Source organism: Macadamia integrifolia, chromosome 14 (genome assembly GCF_013358625.1).
Source record: "Macadamia integrifolia cultivar HAES 741 chromosome 14, SCU_Mint_v3, whole genome shotgun sequence".
NCBI classification, from domain to species: Eukaryota; Viridiplantae; Streptophyta; class Magnoliopsida; order Proteales; family Proteaceae; genus Macadamia; species Macadamia integrifolia.
The window spans coordinates 16,264,929-16,280,727 of NC_056570.1; the positions used below are offsets into that span (position 1 = coordinate 16,264,929).

Consider the following 15,799-nt stretch of genomic DNA (forward strand, 5'->3'; position numbering starts at 1 on the left):
AGTCACAGACAAAGAAGAAGCAGAAAAAAAAAAAAAGAGTCGTAGACGAAGAATCAGAGGAAGAAGAAGAAGAAGAAGAAGAAGAAAAAAATAAAGACGTAGACGAAGAAGAAGCAGAGGAAGAAGAGGGAAAAAAAAAAAATTCGTAGCTCGAAGACGAAGTAGTAGGGTGGGAAAAAAAAATTACAAACATACCTTTTTCTTTGTAATGGCAGAGGAAGTTGAAGAGAGAGTCGCAGAGTTGTACCCAATCGGTCGGTTGAATCCAAAGTTCTCCGATACGATTGTAAATTTGTAATGGCAGAGTCGCAGAGAGAGAGTTCACCGGCCGGTAGAGAGAACCAGAGAAACATGGAGGGTTTTAAAAAAATCCTTTCATGTTATATTTCCCCCCACCACCAAACCTTTTTCTTTTTTTTTGTTGTTCACTTGAGGAGTAAAATGATTCCATGCATCTCACACCATTTAAAAACCTGTACTTCATCAGATGAAAAATTTAGAATTAGAATATAAAAAACAAATTATTAAGTGAAAGTAAAAAAAAAAAAACCAAGGCGGTCGCCTTTCATAACAAGTCGTCCAAGGCGCCAAAGGCAACGCCTTTTGGACGCCTTGATACCAAAGGCGACCGCCTTTTATACTTCAGCAATGGCGTCCCTCGCCCTGGCCCTAAAAAAACGCTTGGACGCCAAGGCGTCGCCTTGACAACTATGGCTGGAGGTGCCGCCTTGTTTCTCTGGTTGCCTTGCACAAGTTAGTAATAAACCTTCTTCTGGATGTGGAATGATCTATTGTCCAATTATGCTACTTTCAGCAGAACATGAAGCCCAAATTGATTTCCATAATAAATTGAACATGGACCGACTTACACGAAATAACTAGCCATGATTAAACTATTAGATCTATTGTCAAAATGTAAATGATCTTCAAGGGAGTTCTTTTAGGGGGTCATGTCTCATTCATCTAGGGGAGTTAGCAAATAATTGCCCCTCAGTAATCTCCTCATTAGGGTGACCACTCACCAACTACAATTTGTATCTTCACTGCCATATCAAGTAGGTTCACAGTGCGTATCCTATGATTATACACATCTTAGCACAATTTTTCCTTGCAAATCTTACCCAATCTCTTCAAAGTGTTTCTGATAGAGTCCTGGATCCTTAGAATTCCCATTACGACCACTAGTACCATATCTCCAAGTGATGACTGATCGTTCCATTCCATATTTCTCCATCCAATTATGCTTGCTTTCATCTTTCACTGAAGGTCTCAGGTTTCAAATAAAAAACTCCTCATCAATTAACCCAGGATTGTTTGAATAATCACATCCAAAAGCCTTATGCCTCCACTGCTTCCTGTCATTCCTCTTAAGCCCTTCAATTTTGCAACCTGCTTGAATTGTAAATAGAGAAAGGAAGTAAACTGGAAGATCACGAAGGGCATTGAGAATCAGCATTAACTTTGACCCTTTGAAGAGATACTCTTTATTTAGCATTATTGTATCTCAAATAGCCAAGTCATGTAGTTGGCATCCTCAAAAAATTTGGGTCACAATAATAATCAATCTTGGGAGTAATTAAATGTGTGCAATCTTTTTTTAAATTTAAAAGTTGTCAGATATTCCAATATTGATTTAGAAGCAAACTTGGTCACCGATAGCACTGAAATTGGAGTGGTGGACTACTTAAGGTTTCATGTCAATCACAATTCCTTCTTACTGAATCGCTTCCTCTTTGCAAAGATTCGAGATCTAGTAATGCAATTTTAAATTCCAAATGGAAATTGAAGTTGTCTAATTAGCTAAAATGGTGTGTAGACAATGTCTTGGATGACTCGTTATGTTTTCTTTGTATGCTCAAGAACTGTTTTATTCACTGCAGTGATCAATGATCTGTTACCTTGAACATATCTATTTTTCATGCTTGTCAGAAAAAAAACCTATTAGGATTGATTGAGGTAGCAATTGGTTGGATGGTTAGAAAGCCCAAGGAAAGACAAGACCATAGTTGCTAAGGAGATGCTTAGGGGACAAGAGCATACCTTGAAGCCCAAGGCGACCAGGCGCCTTATGTCTTGACTCGCCCATGCGAATATGCCTAGATGATGAAGGAAATATGCCTGTAATGTGGAAAATATTTCTGAATATGGAAAATACCCGGAATATGGAAAATTACCATGTAATATGGTCTTGCCTTGGGCGCCTTGAATGGGTAGGCGTCATGTCAACTATGGATAAGTGCTGGATCCATTAAAAAACTGAATCAGTTCAAAGTTTTGTAATTAAATTAATTTCGGACATGGTCTTGTCATAAAACTTTTCTTACTATTAAAGGCATCTTGTTGGAGATGTCTGCAAATTGCTAAGGGAGTTACAGCCATTGGGTGCATGCACTTACCAGTTCTCTGTCTTTCTAGGCCTTTTCTAATTCCTATTTAAGACAATCATTATCAATGCACCATCATGTTATGTTCTTCCATTTCCTTAAGATTTATGACGACTTCTCCAACATTTTGTGCATCTACTTTCCATTTCTTTGTGTTGGCTTTGCTTTATCGCTGATCAAGACAAATCATATACAATCAATGCACCAATATTACATCTTCATTCATTTTCTTGAAGTTTATGGTTGCACTTCCAATATTAGTGTGCTTAATCTCCCTTCATTTGGTAACTGTAAAGATGTGATCCTCTCATCGATTTCATTCACAAAGCTGATGTGTTTTTATTGGTTTTTTTTTATAGATGGGACATTATTGCTGAGAGGTTGGGCTTCATGTTGGTGTTTGGAGATCTAGTGTGGATTCCTTTCACTTTTAGTATCCAGGCATGTAAACAATAGCCATAAAATGAATTTAGATTGCCCGTCTTTATTTCTTAACACCAAGAGTTCAGTCAGTGTTGAACTACAAATTAGTACTTTGAATTTTGGATACCTCGTTAACAGTAGCTCTACATTGAGTTAGAATGTCTTCTTATCTTGCGTTACTGGGGGGGGGGGGTTTAGGGTATCATACTCCATACCGCATAAAGCTTGTTATTCAAGGAATGAATTAGTAAATATCTTAGAATAGCTGCAGGGTGATATCTATGAGTTTTGTTTTTCATTAGGTTCCTGTTTAGTTCTGGTGGGTTGGCCATAACTGGGAAGAGATAATTATCCCGGATGAATTTAGTTGTTTCAGTCTTCTTTGTTTAATTGGACTTTCGACTTTCTTGAAACACATGGTGATGCTTGTTTCTTTCTTTTCTTCTTTTGATAATCTTATGGTTCTCTTCATCAATGTATATTCTTTTCTTATACATCAACATTTTCTTCAGCAAAGTGTAATGTTTTGTTACTAAATCTTGTTACTTAATTCCTTTCTATTAGTCCAAATTAGGAACTGTTTCAGACCTCATCCTCAATTGTTTTAGAATTTCTAAATATCCCTATCTCTAGAATCAACTTGAATTTCTGCTTTGGCATTTCTATTTACCTAAATGCCCATTGACAGCCTTATTTAATGGGATGCATCTGTATTTAAAGAAAAATGTTATTCATCATGTTATGTAATGCTTCATAGTGATATCAAGTTTTCAAACTCTGGACATGGTACAATTCGTACATCATCCATACCATTGCAAGATTTTCATGTGATTGATTAGTTTTTTATCTTGGTGTAGGGTTGGTGGCTTTTGAGAAACAAAGTGGAGCTAACAAAAGCTGCTATGTTTACAAATTGCTTAATTTTTCTGATTGGGTAACTCCATCTATCATCGTAAAGTGATCTCTGCACTTAACCTATAATATGAACTCTGGTCTGACGTAGCACTTATCATTTGTTGTCTAGGTATCGAGTCTTTAGAGGAGCCAACAAGCAAAAGCATGTATTTAAGAAGAATCCAAAAGCCCCCATATGGGGTGCACCTCCAAAAGTCATTGGGGGAAAACTGCTTGCTTCTGGTTATTGGTAAGGCTTACATTTGACCGTGGCCTCTTTGTAGTGAAATAAAATCGTATGTAACTTGGTTTCTTAAATTATTCAAATTTTCTAAATAAATTATTGTACGGTAGATATGAGAATGAACTTAGACTTGTCCAGTGGTTTGAAATGCAAAACCTTGTCACTATTTGGATCAACTACACTGGATCCTTTTCTACCACTGTACCCTCTATCTAGGGCCTTACCCTTTTGAAGCCATGACTAGCCCACTATGTGAACCCACTTCCTTTTGGGTCCAACTCTTGTTCTGTTAGTTCCTTTAACTTGCATTGGTTTGCTCCTTCTCATTGATGTGGTTATTGGTTTTTGTTCAGAAACAAACCATCTCAGTCAATGTCCCTCCGTGCTGTCAAATCCTGGGCTTTCTTCTGTTCCCTCAAATCATTGATTTCTATTTTCTTACTTTCATGGTTTGCTGCTCTTCTGTCCCTTTCAACCAAAAAAAAAAAAGAAGCTTTTCTGTCCCAACATCTTCATCTTTGCTTACTGTATCCTATGTATATTTTATTTTCTGATTGCTTAACATTCTACTGCATGGAGCATGGTTAGTTGTATTGCTGTCTTCTAAAAACTTTGCTTTAGTTTAACCTCTATGCATTGGTCACGTTACTCTCAAGAAAAATATCTCTACTTAAACCATCGCACTCCAATTCTCTGTGGAACTTCCTCTTTGCTCTTGATTATGGGTAGTTGTCCAAGACAACAGAAAATGGTAATTTTCTCAATATCCCTTAGCAGTTGGAGATTATTATTATTATTATTTTGTTCATGTCATCTACTCGTGTCCTCAACAACAATTTAATCTATGAAGATAGTTATTTTTGGTGTTCAGCAACAATATAATTTATCAGTGGTCCACAACAACCTTATGTTGTCTGGTTCCTAGCAACCTTATACTGAGTTTTTGTTCTCCAACTACCTGATGCTGCTACTTAGTCCCCAGCATTCTTATACTGCTACTTGGTTCACAGTGACCTATAATGCACTTTAACCTGGTTCACAACTACCAATGTTGCAATTTTATCTTTCTTCTTTATGGAGATTACTGCATATTACCTGCCTTCCTTGAGAACATGGTTTGAGGTCTCGTTTTCACCCAAACTCAACCAAAATTTGGCGAGATCTCGGCGAAACCTGGTATTTTTTACAGGAAAACTCAGGGTGGGTGTCGATAGCCATATGGCCAAGTTAGGTCTTGAAAATTGTCGACCAACCTATTTTTAGGCCTTCTAAACACTGTGGAAACATTAGATTTTAAAAATTCAAACCTAAAATGGTACTTTGACTTCGGACCCTGGGTTGGTAGTCTACATTGTATATAATCTCTACACTAGGCTATTCTGCACAATCTTTAGTACTAATAGAAGTTATATAATTCAAGTAAAACAACTTAAATAAGCATTAAGAATTAAAATACATCAAATTATAAACCGTTTAATAAATAAGGCATCATACATTATTGAATCACATATATTAGATTTACCAAGAGTGACATATATTAGAGTAGACAATAGTACTCACCTTTTGCCAATCCTAGTCTTAAGAGTCCTAGACTCTTAGTATTGATATAATTGGTGGGCTGGATCATAACCACTATATTGTTGGTGGAAAATCAAGTTTTTCTCTAATTGAATCACAAAGATGGGTTAGATTTTGTTGTTGTTGAGGAAAAAATCCTCTTGTTCCGAGATTCTTTGGGTAAGATTTGGCCAAAAAACGGGGCAAATAGGAGATGGAGGTAATTTTCTTCACAAACAGGCCAAAACTAGTCGAGATATCTGAGATTGGGTCGAAACTAGTTGAGATAGCCGAGATTTCACCCCGATACCAAAATCTCGGTCGAGATATTGTATTATCTGCATCTTGCATGTCATTTTGTCTCGAGATCTCTTGTACCTGAGATATTTCCGAGCTCTCGGCGAGATTTTGTACCATGCTTGAGAAGGGCTTGTGCGTTCCTGTTGTTGCTATGATATTGGACCACGGATTGGTATTCTCTGCCTCTTATTCATTATTGTTTGGATTTATGACAGATTTTTCTCTACTATTTTTGTTGATGATTGGTGTGCTTGAGTTGATATGCTAGCAGAATGAAGTTCTCTCTATGCTCCCTGGCGTCTACGATTGCTCTGTATGTTCAAGACTGGTGCTACCTTTAATATCTTTTCTTCTAGTTCCAAGTTGGAACCTTTGATACGTATATATATATATATATATATATACACTTCAGCTTGAGGGGGAAATGTTAAGATATATGTTGTGTTTAGTCACAATGGAGGAGATAGTGGAGTGTCCCTATTGTGATCTGTTTGATCTTCTTTAGGTTTACTAATTGGAATCTAGTTAGATTAAGTTGTGTGTGTGTGTGTAAATTGTAACCTACTCAAGATTCCGATTTTGATTTTTCTTGTTACCATAAATAGTTTACTGGCAGACCACAATAAATATGTTGTACCTATCGTTGGTTTAGCTCTCTCTTCAGTCACAGGTACTGGTTTCGTTATGCATAGAAATGAAGGTGTGAATAGCATTTGTATCTTTTACATAGAAATGAAGGTGTGGATAGTGTTTGACCAAATAAAAATATTTGTTCTTCTCTATCCTATTGGTATATCCAACTTTTTTTGGCCTAAATTTCTTTGCAATTCAATGCTGACCCCAAAATCTAACTTGGATCCTCTTTCTCTCTCTTCCGATTCCTTTGTTCGTCAACAGAGTCGACTCTTTTTTTGGTTCTCAGCTCTCACCAGAGGTAAGCAAGCAAGGGGAATGGGAAGGGAAAGAGAGATTGATGGGGGGAAGGGTGATGGATCCTTCAGCTCTAATACCAAATTAGTGGAGGGCCCGTTAGGAAGAGGGGAAATCTAGGAAAAAATCAGAGTTGCAGGGGAGAGAAAATCACATAATAAGAAAAATGGGGAGGGGGGAGAAGAATTGCACGTGCACCAGCCCACAAGCTTTAAAATTGAACAAAGCTTGAATAATATTCTTTCAGTTAGGGGCACGCTTGGTGCGATGATAAGGTACGAATGTTGCAACTTGGTGGTCAAGCAGTCGAAACAGCCTCTCAACATTCTCGAGGTTAGGCTGAGTAGTTCTCCCCCCCACCCCCGGGGACTTCGCACAATGCGGATGCCTCGTGCACTGGTACACCCACCTACGACTCTATCAACAGCAATAAAAAAGAATTACAAAGTAACAAAAACTCCAAATGGACCCAATTACAAGATAGACCATAAAGTAAAATATTTTTAATATCCTATTGAACCAAAAAGACCCAAATTAGACCTGGTTCTCGGTCCGGGATCCCAAACATGTTTGGGTCTGTTCCAGGTAGTGCACTTGCATCACCCAGCCTTTTTTTTTTTTTTGGGGGGGGGGGTGGGGTGGGGACGGGGACAGGAGGGGTGGGGTGGGGTAGAGAAAATGCTATCAAGTTTGAAATTCAATTTGTTCCTCCATTTTCCTTGACACCTTCTACAGGTTACATTGTCCCATCGTACGTAGTATAATTTTACATTTGATCTGTAGTATGTTATCTATTATACATTGGATTTGCAAAGTAGGGAGAGAATTGAACCCATCCACCCTCTGCCAAGCGGGCAGGGGTGGCTGCATGTGATATCTCATGGATTGGCTTATAGATAACCATTTATTCCTATAATGGTGAGGGTTACTTGTTCTTTATAGTTACCATCAACCAGACCATTTTAACTTTTAAAGGTCCCCTTTCTGCATCAAATATTTCTGAAACTGTTTTAGCCATTTAAATGAATCAGGATTCATCAGAAGGTTTAGGGTGGTTTGCACGAGTTTCATCTATCTTATGACTTTCAACTAATTCTAGAATGCCTCGTCTTCATCTCTTTCTGGCAGGGGAGTCGCAAGGCACTGCAATTACTTGGGGGACCTGCTGGTAGCTCTATCCTTTAGTCTACCTTGTGGGATCAGGTAATTTCCTATTACTCTATATTGCATAGTAATGAAATCGTCATTGTTAACATCACCCATTTTTGCAGTTCCCCTGTTCCATACTTCTACCCTATCTACCTTCTTATTTTGCTGATATGGAGAGAGAGAAGAGATGAAGTTCGGTGTGCAGAGAAGTATAAAGAAGTCTGGGCAGAATATTGCAAGCTTGTTCCATGGAGGATACTACCCTATGTTTATTAGAGATGCTCAACTCAGTGGTCGCATATTCATCAATCATCGTCTGTATCTTGCCTTGCTAGGTGCATTATATGCATCTTGTGATTTCCTTTAATTTTACATCCTTCTGGGTGCTTGATTAAGATGCATGGATTCTTCCAACCAAACCTTAGTTTTGTTGCCTTACATCTTGATCATGATGTGCAGCAGGGTAGATGAACAAAGCAAGCAGAAATGTTGAATTAGTTGTATTTCTTGACATAACTAAACCAATCTGCAGTTTTGAGCCGGGGCATTATGGATTCTCTGTGGTTACATTTTTATTATCCAGATTCTTCGTATACCCTCGCCTTCCGCATCCCCCCACCAAAAAAAAAAAAAAAAAAGAGAAGAAAAGACTTAAATCCTTGAATGGAGTAAAGGACATTTTCAACATCTACTTCAGTGCAGGAAAATTCATTATAAATCCATGTTTAAAGACTTCTTCTACCGTTGGATGGTTACAGCTAATGAGGGTAATGGCGTTTTGAGCAAAAAAGGCTGATGCTCATGTGTCATCCATGGTTGGGATCCCACCCGTACAGCAGCAGCGACTCCTGAATGGGGGTTACTCTGGTCATTAGCAAGAGAACAGGCAGCCAGTGCTACTGTTCATCTTTCTATTATCAAGATCGAAACTGTATAAGTTGATATAAAGCCCTTTCAAAGTCCTAACTAGAAGTTAAGGTGGCTGTCATTCAAGAACTTCTATGTTATTAGGATAAATAAGCAAGAAGCTACATAATGCTTTCACGGTATTAAGTGCTGGTGACTATAGATTGCTTGTTGCTGATTGCATTTGCCAAAATGAGCATCAAACCATCTGTGCTCTATTCTTGGTTTACCAAGCACCTTGGGGCTATACTATAGTGATGTTACACTCACTCTCCATACGAACTTATTCACAAGTCTGATCAGCTGTAAATGCTGAATTTTGACGTAGACATTCTCTTCTATCTTCAGCATATCAGATTCAATGCCAAACCCTGGCCACTTAAGATGTTGAAACCATATGTCTAAATCGTCTGCAGTGAGACGGTGAGGTACAATGAGCATCCAACGGCTGGGGTACATGGCCCGGGTCCATAACAAGGATATTAATTTTCTGAAATCAGAGATGTTACATGGTCTGAAAGCCAAAACAGTCGTGGGCCTTGTGGCAGCCCATGACAAGTCCCATAACAAGGATATTAATTCTCTGGCTATTGCACTAAATGATGATATGGACACTTGGCCAGTCAAGTGGGCGTAGGTCTCCAGTTCGAGTTCCCTCCCCTTCCCGTCCCCCTCACCCTCACCCTCACCCTCACCCAGTCAGCCTTGCGGCCGCCCTTTGGAACGCCAACCTGGAGTCAGAAGACTCAGAATTCAGAGAGAGAGAGAGAGAGAGAGAGAGGTCTAGGATTTTGGGAACGAGAGAAAACTTAATCGCAGAGGGGTGGGGGGGAGAGAGGGATAGTACATGCGAAATCCCTGTTCATTTATTCTCAACTGCATAATCGCCATCTCTTCGGGAATCGGAGTCATTGGTTTGTCTGAGGAATGTGATAATCTCCCTAAAATCGGTTCGGAAGCTGAAAAAAACCATGGTTTCTGGTAATCTCAAACATGAAGCATGCAGCCGTCAAGTCCTCAGCTCTCGCCGAACTCCTGTGCCAAACCGATGTCAACTTGAAACATGCAGCCGTCAAGTCGTCAGCACTCGCCGAACTCTTGTGTCGAACCGATGTCCGAGCATTGGCCAACCGTTACGCTGCTCAGTTGCAGCTCTGCTGCCCTCAGGGTCCCATCTCCTACTCCCTTGCCCGGACCATCCATGCCCACATGCACACCTCTGGGTTCAGAGCCCGTGGTCACATCCTCAACCGTTTGATAGATATATATTGCAAATCTGGGGACCTCGTTTTCGCCCAACACCTATTCGACGCAATTCCCAAGCCGGACATTGTTGCGCGGACAACCCTGATCGCCGCCTATGCTGCTGCAGGGTCTGTAAAACTTGCGCGTGAAATATTTGATGGGACGCCGCTAAGCATTCGCGACACTGTTTCCTATAATGCCATGATCACGGGCTACTCTCATAATGGAGACGGTTATGCTGCTATTAAGCTATTCTGCGACATGATGCGAGAGAGTTTGCCACCTGATGACTACACGTTTACTAGCGTTCTTAGTGGACTGGCCCTCATTGTAAATGATGAGAAGCAGTGTCAGCAGTTACATTGCGAAGTGGTGAAGTTAGGAACAGATTCTGTTGTTTCAGTATTGAATGCACTTGTATCTCTGTATACGAAGTGTGCGTCATTCTCTTCTTCATCAATGGCCTCTGCTAGGAGGCTATTTGATGAAATGCCTAAAAAAGATGAGTTATCATGGACAACAATGATCACGGGATATGTCAGGAATGGTGATCTTGATTCTGCTCGTCTGTTATTTGAATTCATGACAGATAAGTTGGATGTAGTGTGGAATGCCATGATCTCAGGTTATGTGCACCATGGGTTCATTTCTGATGCACTGGAGTTGTTTAAGAGGATGCATTCTTTAGGAATTCAGCTTGATGAGTTTACCTACACAAGTGTACTCAGTGCTTGTGCAACTCCAGGATTGTTCTGCCATGGCAAGGCGGTTCATGCATATATATTGCGGACAGAAGTAAAACCTGCACCTAATTTTTCATTGCCTGTGAATAATGCATTGGTCACATTGTATGGGAAAAGTAGTAAAGTAGTTGAGGCGCGGTGGATTTTTGATAACATGTTAGAGAGGGATCTTGTCTCATGGAATGCAATCTTATCGGGGTATGTGAATTCAGGGTGCATTGAAGAAGCTCAAAGTTTGTTTGAGATGATGCAAGAGAGGAACCTTTTGACATGGACGGTCATGATATCAGGATTTGCGCAGAATGGGTTTGGTGAGGAAGGGCTAAAGCTGTTCAACCGGATGAGGATAGAGGGCCTTCAACCTTGTGATTATGCATTTGCAGGCGCATTCACTGCTAGTGCAGGACTTGGAGCACTGGAGCAGGGCCGCCAACTTCATGCGTTGCTTGTTCGCATTGGATTTGATTCAAGCCTATCGGCTGGGAATGCACTCGTAACAATGTATGCAAGGTGTGGAGTTGTTGAGGCAGCCCATCAGGTGTTCCTTACAATGCCTTATGTGGACTGTATCTCTTGGAATGCCATGATTGCAGCTCTTGGGCAGCATGGACACGGTGCAATGGCACTTGAGCTCTTCAAGCAAATGTTGGAGTATGACATACTACCTGACCGGATCACTTTCCTCACTGTTCTCTCTGCTTGTAGCCATGCTGGTCTAGTTAAAGAAGGTTGTCAGTATTTTGAGTCTATGGAGAGCATGTATGCTATCACCCCTGGAGAAGATCATTATGCTCGTCTGATTGATTTGTTGTGCCGAGCTGGGAAATTCTCACAGGCAAAAAATGTGATTGAGAAAATGCCATTTGAACCAGGCCCACCCGTCTGGGAAGCACTTCTTGCTGGTTGCCGTGTTCATGGGAATATGGACCTAGGGATACAAGCTGCAGAACGGCTCTTTGAGCTGATGCCGAAGCATGATGGAACCTATGTCTTGCTGTCTAATATGTATGCTGCCATGGGTCGGTGGGATGATGTGGCTAAGGTGAGGAAAGTGATGAGAGATCGAGGAGTGAAGAAGGAGCCTGGTTGTAGCTGGGTTGAGGTTGCAAACAATGTTCATGTGTTTTTGGTGGATGACACAGTACATCCAGAGGTGCAAGAGGTGTACAACTATCTTGCGAAACTAGTTCTGGAGATGAGAAAGTTAGGGTATATTCCAGACACAAAATTTGTGTTGCATGATGTGGAGTCTGAGCTGAAAGAGTATGCCTTATCTACTCATAGTGAGAAGCTTGCAGTTGTCTATGGGCTCTTGAAGCTTCCCCGTGGAGCCACTGTTAGAGTTCTCAAAAACCTAAGGATTTGTGGTGATTGCCACAATGCATTCAAGTTCATGTCGAAGGTGGTGGGGAGAGAGATTGTTGTGAGAGATGGGAAGAGGTTTCACCATTTTTGTAATGGTGAATGTTCATGTGGCAATTACTGGTGATTTGGAAATTTTATTGTATTGATGATTTGGAATGTTGATGAATTTAAGTACTTAACATATGACTGCTGATTTGCTGCCCTTTTATTACATTTCCATGTTTCGGAAATGTTCATGATTTGGGGAAGTTCATGATCTTAGGCTATGGTTGGTAGCCAAGAAGAGAAAAGAAAAGAAAAAAAAAATACAGAAGACATAATAAGATAAAAGAATTTTTATTTTTATTTATTTTTTGTATGTCTATCTCTCTCTTCAAATTCAAAATTTTTAGAATTTTTTCTTTTCTTTTCTCGACTACCGGCCTCAGGATGTCTTCATGATTTGGAAATGTTGCTGAAATTATGATAATGATTTGGAATGTGTATCATTCAGACTTCCAGGCTCTCATTCTTATTTTCTGATATGATTAATGATTTGATGTAAGGTTGGACTGTTTCAGACTTTCAGGTTATTATATTGATTTCATCCTCCCAAATGATGGATCTCGGGCTCACGTAGCCAACAATCTCTTAATATAATTTTTGTGCAACAGAACCCTATCCGCTTGTGCTGCTACTATACCAGCATGCAGGACAATGGGGGCATTTGGAAGCATCTAGGTGGGAGTTAGTGCGGTCTTTTCACGTCCACCTATGTCTAGGCATAGAGACATGTAAGCGGGCAGGGTTATTTTCTCCATAATTTTTCATGGTAAATAATAAAAGAAAAAGAGAAAATTCATTACCTCTATAAAATGCATGACATCAAACGGTTAGTGAAATGTATGCATTACTTACCCAAAAAATAAATGCATGCATTTCAAGTGAGGAATGTATCACAAAACTATTACACATTGTTGCATGATATTGTTTATAAGTACTTATTATGCCTTGGCAGTCATTTGACATCGTTTTTCTACTTTCCTATCTCGAGCGAGGTGCATGTTGTTATGATAAGAAAAAATAACCATGACAATGCAACTTCAAATGTCAAGATTGAAACATCGGAGGAAACCAATTATACAAACTTATTTGGTAAGCGTTCACTTACCAAAGCCTGCAAATTTTTTATTTTCTTAAATCATAGATTTTTTTTTCCTTTTAATTTGATTACGTTTGCTATGTACAAGCACATAGTATATTTTATCTATTAAAATTATAAAAAAAAAAGTTTATAAGTGGTCATTTAATAGTTTGCAATTCATTTCTTTTATGCTCCTTAACTTGTGCTTTTTTATAACATGGTGGCGAAAGAGCGATGATATGCATGTTGAAGATATTCAAATACCTATTAAGATTACTTTCATTAGAGAACTGAGGCTCTTCACTAGAAAAAAAAAAAAGGTACCGCTCATTATCTGTTTCACCCCTGCCAACAAGTTGCATTTAATATCGATAAAATATTTTATAATATATCAACCCTTTATATTTAATGCCGAAATATTTTTCTCAACAAAACTAACATTTCTTTTATGAATTGAAATTGAATGGTTGTGAGCATAGCACATTGTTTGATTGATATTAGAATATGTACTGCTATGCATTACTGGCATAGTGATATTGCTCGGGAAATAGATTTTTCCAAGTTTCAATTAATTGACTTTCTTCAATGGAACTAGTGGAAAATGGATATGTGCTAACATTTACATACATCTTTCACTAATTCTAACCATTTTACACATACCACATATGGACAAGTGTCCAATCATGGTATATTTTAGGTAGACAGAATATAATAGAAAGGTGATTAGTGGAAACATACATTTTTGCTATGGTCCATCATCTTCTAAAAATATCATAAAACAAAAAAGATCAATTTATTTATGGGAGCATTCACAAAGTGGAGAACAAAATGGGAGACACATTTAGAGCATAATGATAGGCACTTTACGTCTGTGTTTGATTGGAAGGGGAGGGAAATGAAGGGAAGCAAAGAAAATGAATAAAAAGTTTTATAAACATCACCAATAATGATTTTATAACCAACCTAAAACTTAGTAAAGCTAGTAATTAAAATATACTTCATTTTGAAACCAAATTTTTTTTACTCTGGAAAGGAAATTTCATCTTCAAAGTTTAATTGTCAACTTTGAAATTTGATTACATTTTAAGTTTGTTACACATTCAAGATTACAAAAATTTCCCATTTTCCTTTTTTTAAACTAATTTCAATTCTCTTCATTCCCTTTTACTTGCAAGCAGATGGTGTCTACAAGAAAACTCTTATGGCTATTAGTTTCTTGTTTCTTATTGTGGTATTAATGATGTAGTTTGCATTTCTTCATTATGTTGTCTGCAGTGATTGATGTAGTGGGAGTTTTTCAATATGTCATGACTAAACTCCAAAGTGATTTTTGATTAAATATTGTTTAAGTTACTCATATTTGTCTTTGTCTTGTAGGGAAGACTTAGATAACAAGATTGGGAATTGGTGTCTCAGGCATGAAGTTTGATTAAAATGACTAGAGTCACGTTGATTGGGAAATTTCATTCTTAAATATTTCAGTCCAGAGCGATCTCAAGCATGTTCCGAATGTAATCATTTTGGACTATTGCAATGGTCTTTTATGCTTGGAAGTGTTTGCAAATTTTTCAAGATTGTCATCACGAAATATGTGATACATTTTTAGGGAAAAAATCATGCTAACATGATTGTTGAGGAAAGAATTGGAACAACAAACCAATGAAAGATGGATGGAGGAGGCATTAGCAACTACATGTATCAAGTATGTTCTTTGAATTTTCTTAGGCTAGTTTGAGAAATACTAGGACATGGCATTGGATGTTAAAAATCTATGCCACCTTAATATGGTAGCATGCCTAATCTACGCTAATATGGCACTATGTATAACTAAATAAAACATCAAGCCATCGGCAATGCAACAATGTATGTATATGATTTTATCTATTCACATATAGGATCCCTTTATCCCGTGTCTTTATTATTTTTAATCATTATAGTTTGGAACAATGGGAAATAGTGGAATATGTATTTTTTTAGTATGGTGAAATTCTATGAGAAAGAGAGAAAATAGAGGTGGAATTCTATGGGAAAGTGAAAAAATAAGAGGGGTGGGCACAGAACAACTTTTCAAGTGCTATCAGAATTGTTACATCAACGGACAATGGTTACTGCATTAAATGATTAAGTTTCCCACCCCACTTATCCAAACAGTCATATTTGTGGTAGTTTTTGGAAGTAGTATAAATTTTCTATTCCTTTTCCCTTACTTATTCTTTTGCAAATGACCTACGTGTACAGGATAAAGCATCAAGGGATCGATATCCTTATGCCAAAAGAGAGTCATTATGTATTTCATGGGGTGGGGTCATTATGGATCTGGTTCTTGTTCATAGATCCCAGGGACCATGGGGTGTAATGATTGGATAGGATTCCTTTCCATAGAGCACAGGGACCAGAGAATGATCCTAGGGCTGGGAGGACCTGGGCTTGGTCCTGGGCTCTAGTGGTGTCAACCAGTCAGGCCGGTCCGATTTTGATTGGGCTTAATTGGGCTTGAAGACTTTTAAAGGCTACACCGTGTCCGCCCATTTAACTA

The 15,799-nt window shown here is 38.7% G+C and overlaps 2 protein-coding genes across 2 annotated transcripts in view; both read left to right on the plus strand.

The window, feature by feature from the left end:
• LOC122061758 (delta(14)-sterol reductase) overlaps window positions 1–8,428 on the plus strand; it is a 21,885-nt gene extending 13,457 nt beyond the window's left edge. The window contains exons 9-13 of the mRNA XM_042625216.1: window positions 2,744–2,825; window positions 3,665–3,741; window positions 3,832–3,951; window positions 7,861–7,935; window positions 8,004–8,428. Coding sequence (XP_042481150.1) covers window positions 2,744–2,825; window positions 3,665–3,741; window positions 3,832–3,951; window positions 7,861–7,935; window positions 8,004–8,157 — 508 coding nt within the window. The 3' untranslated portion in view covers window positions 8,158–8,428. The remainder of the gene's footprint in view (window positions 1–2,743; window positions 2,826–3,664; window positions 3,742–3,831; window positions 3,952–7,860; window positions 7,936–8,003) is intronic.
• An 886-nt stretch (window positions 8,429–9,314) lies between these two features.
• On the plus strand, window positions 9,315–12,323 carry LOC122061757 (pentatricopeptide repeat-containing protein At1g25360). The gene has a single exon (XM_042625215.1). It carries the CDS (start codon window positions 9,781–9,783, stop codon window positions 12,262–12,264), a length of 2,484 nt encoding a protein of 827 aa, XP_042481149.1. The 5' UTR covers window positions 9,315–9,780; the 3' UTR covers window positions 12,265–12,323.
• The last annotated feature ends 3,476 nt before the right edge of the window (window positions 12,324–15,799 follow it).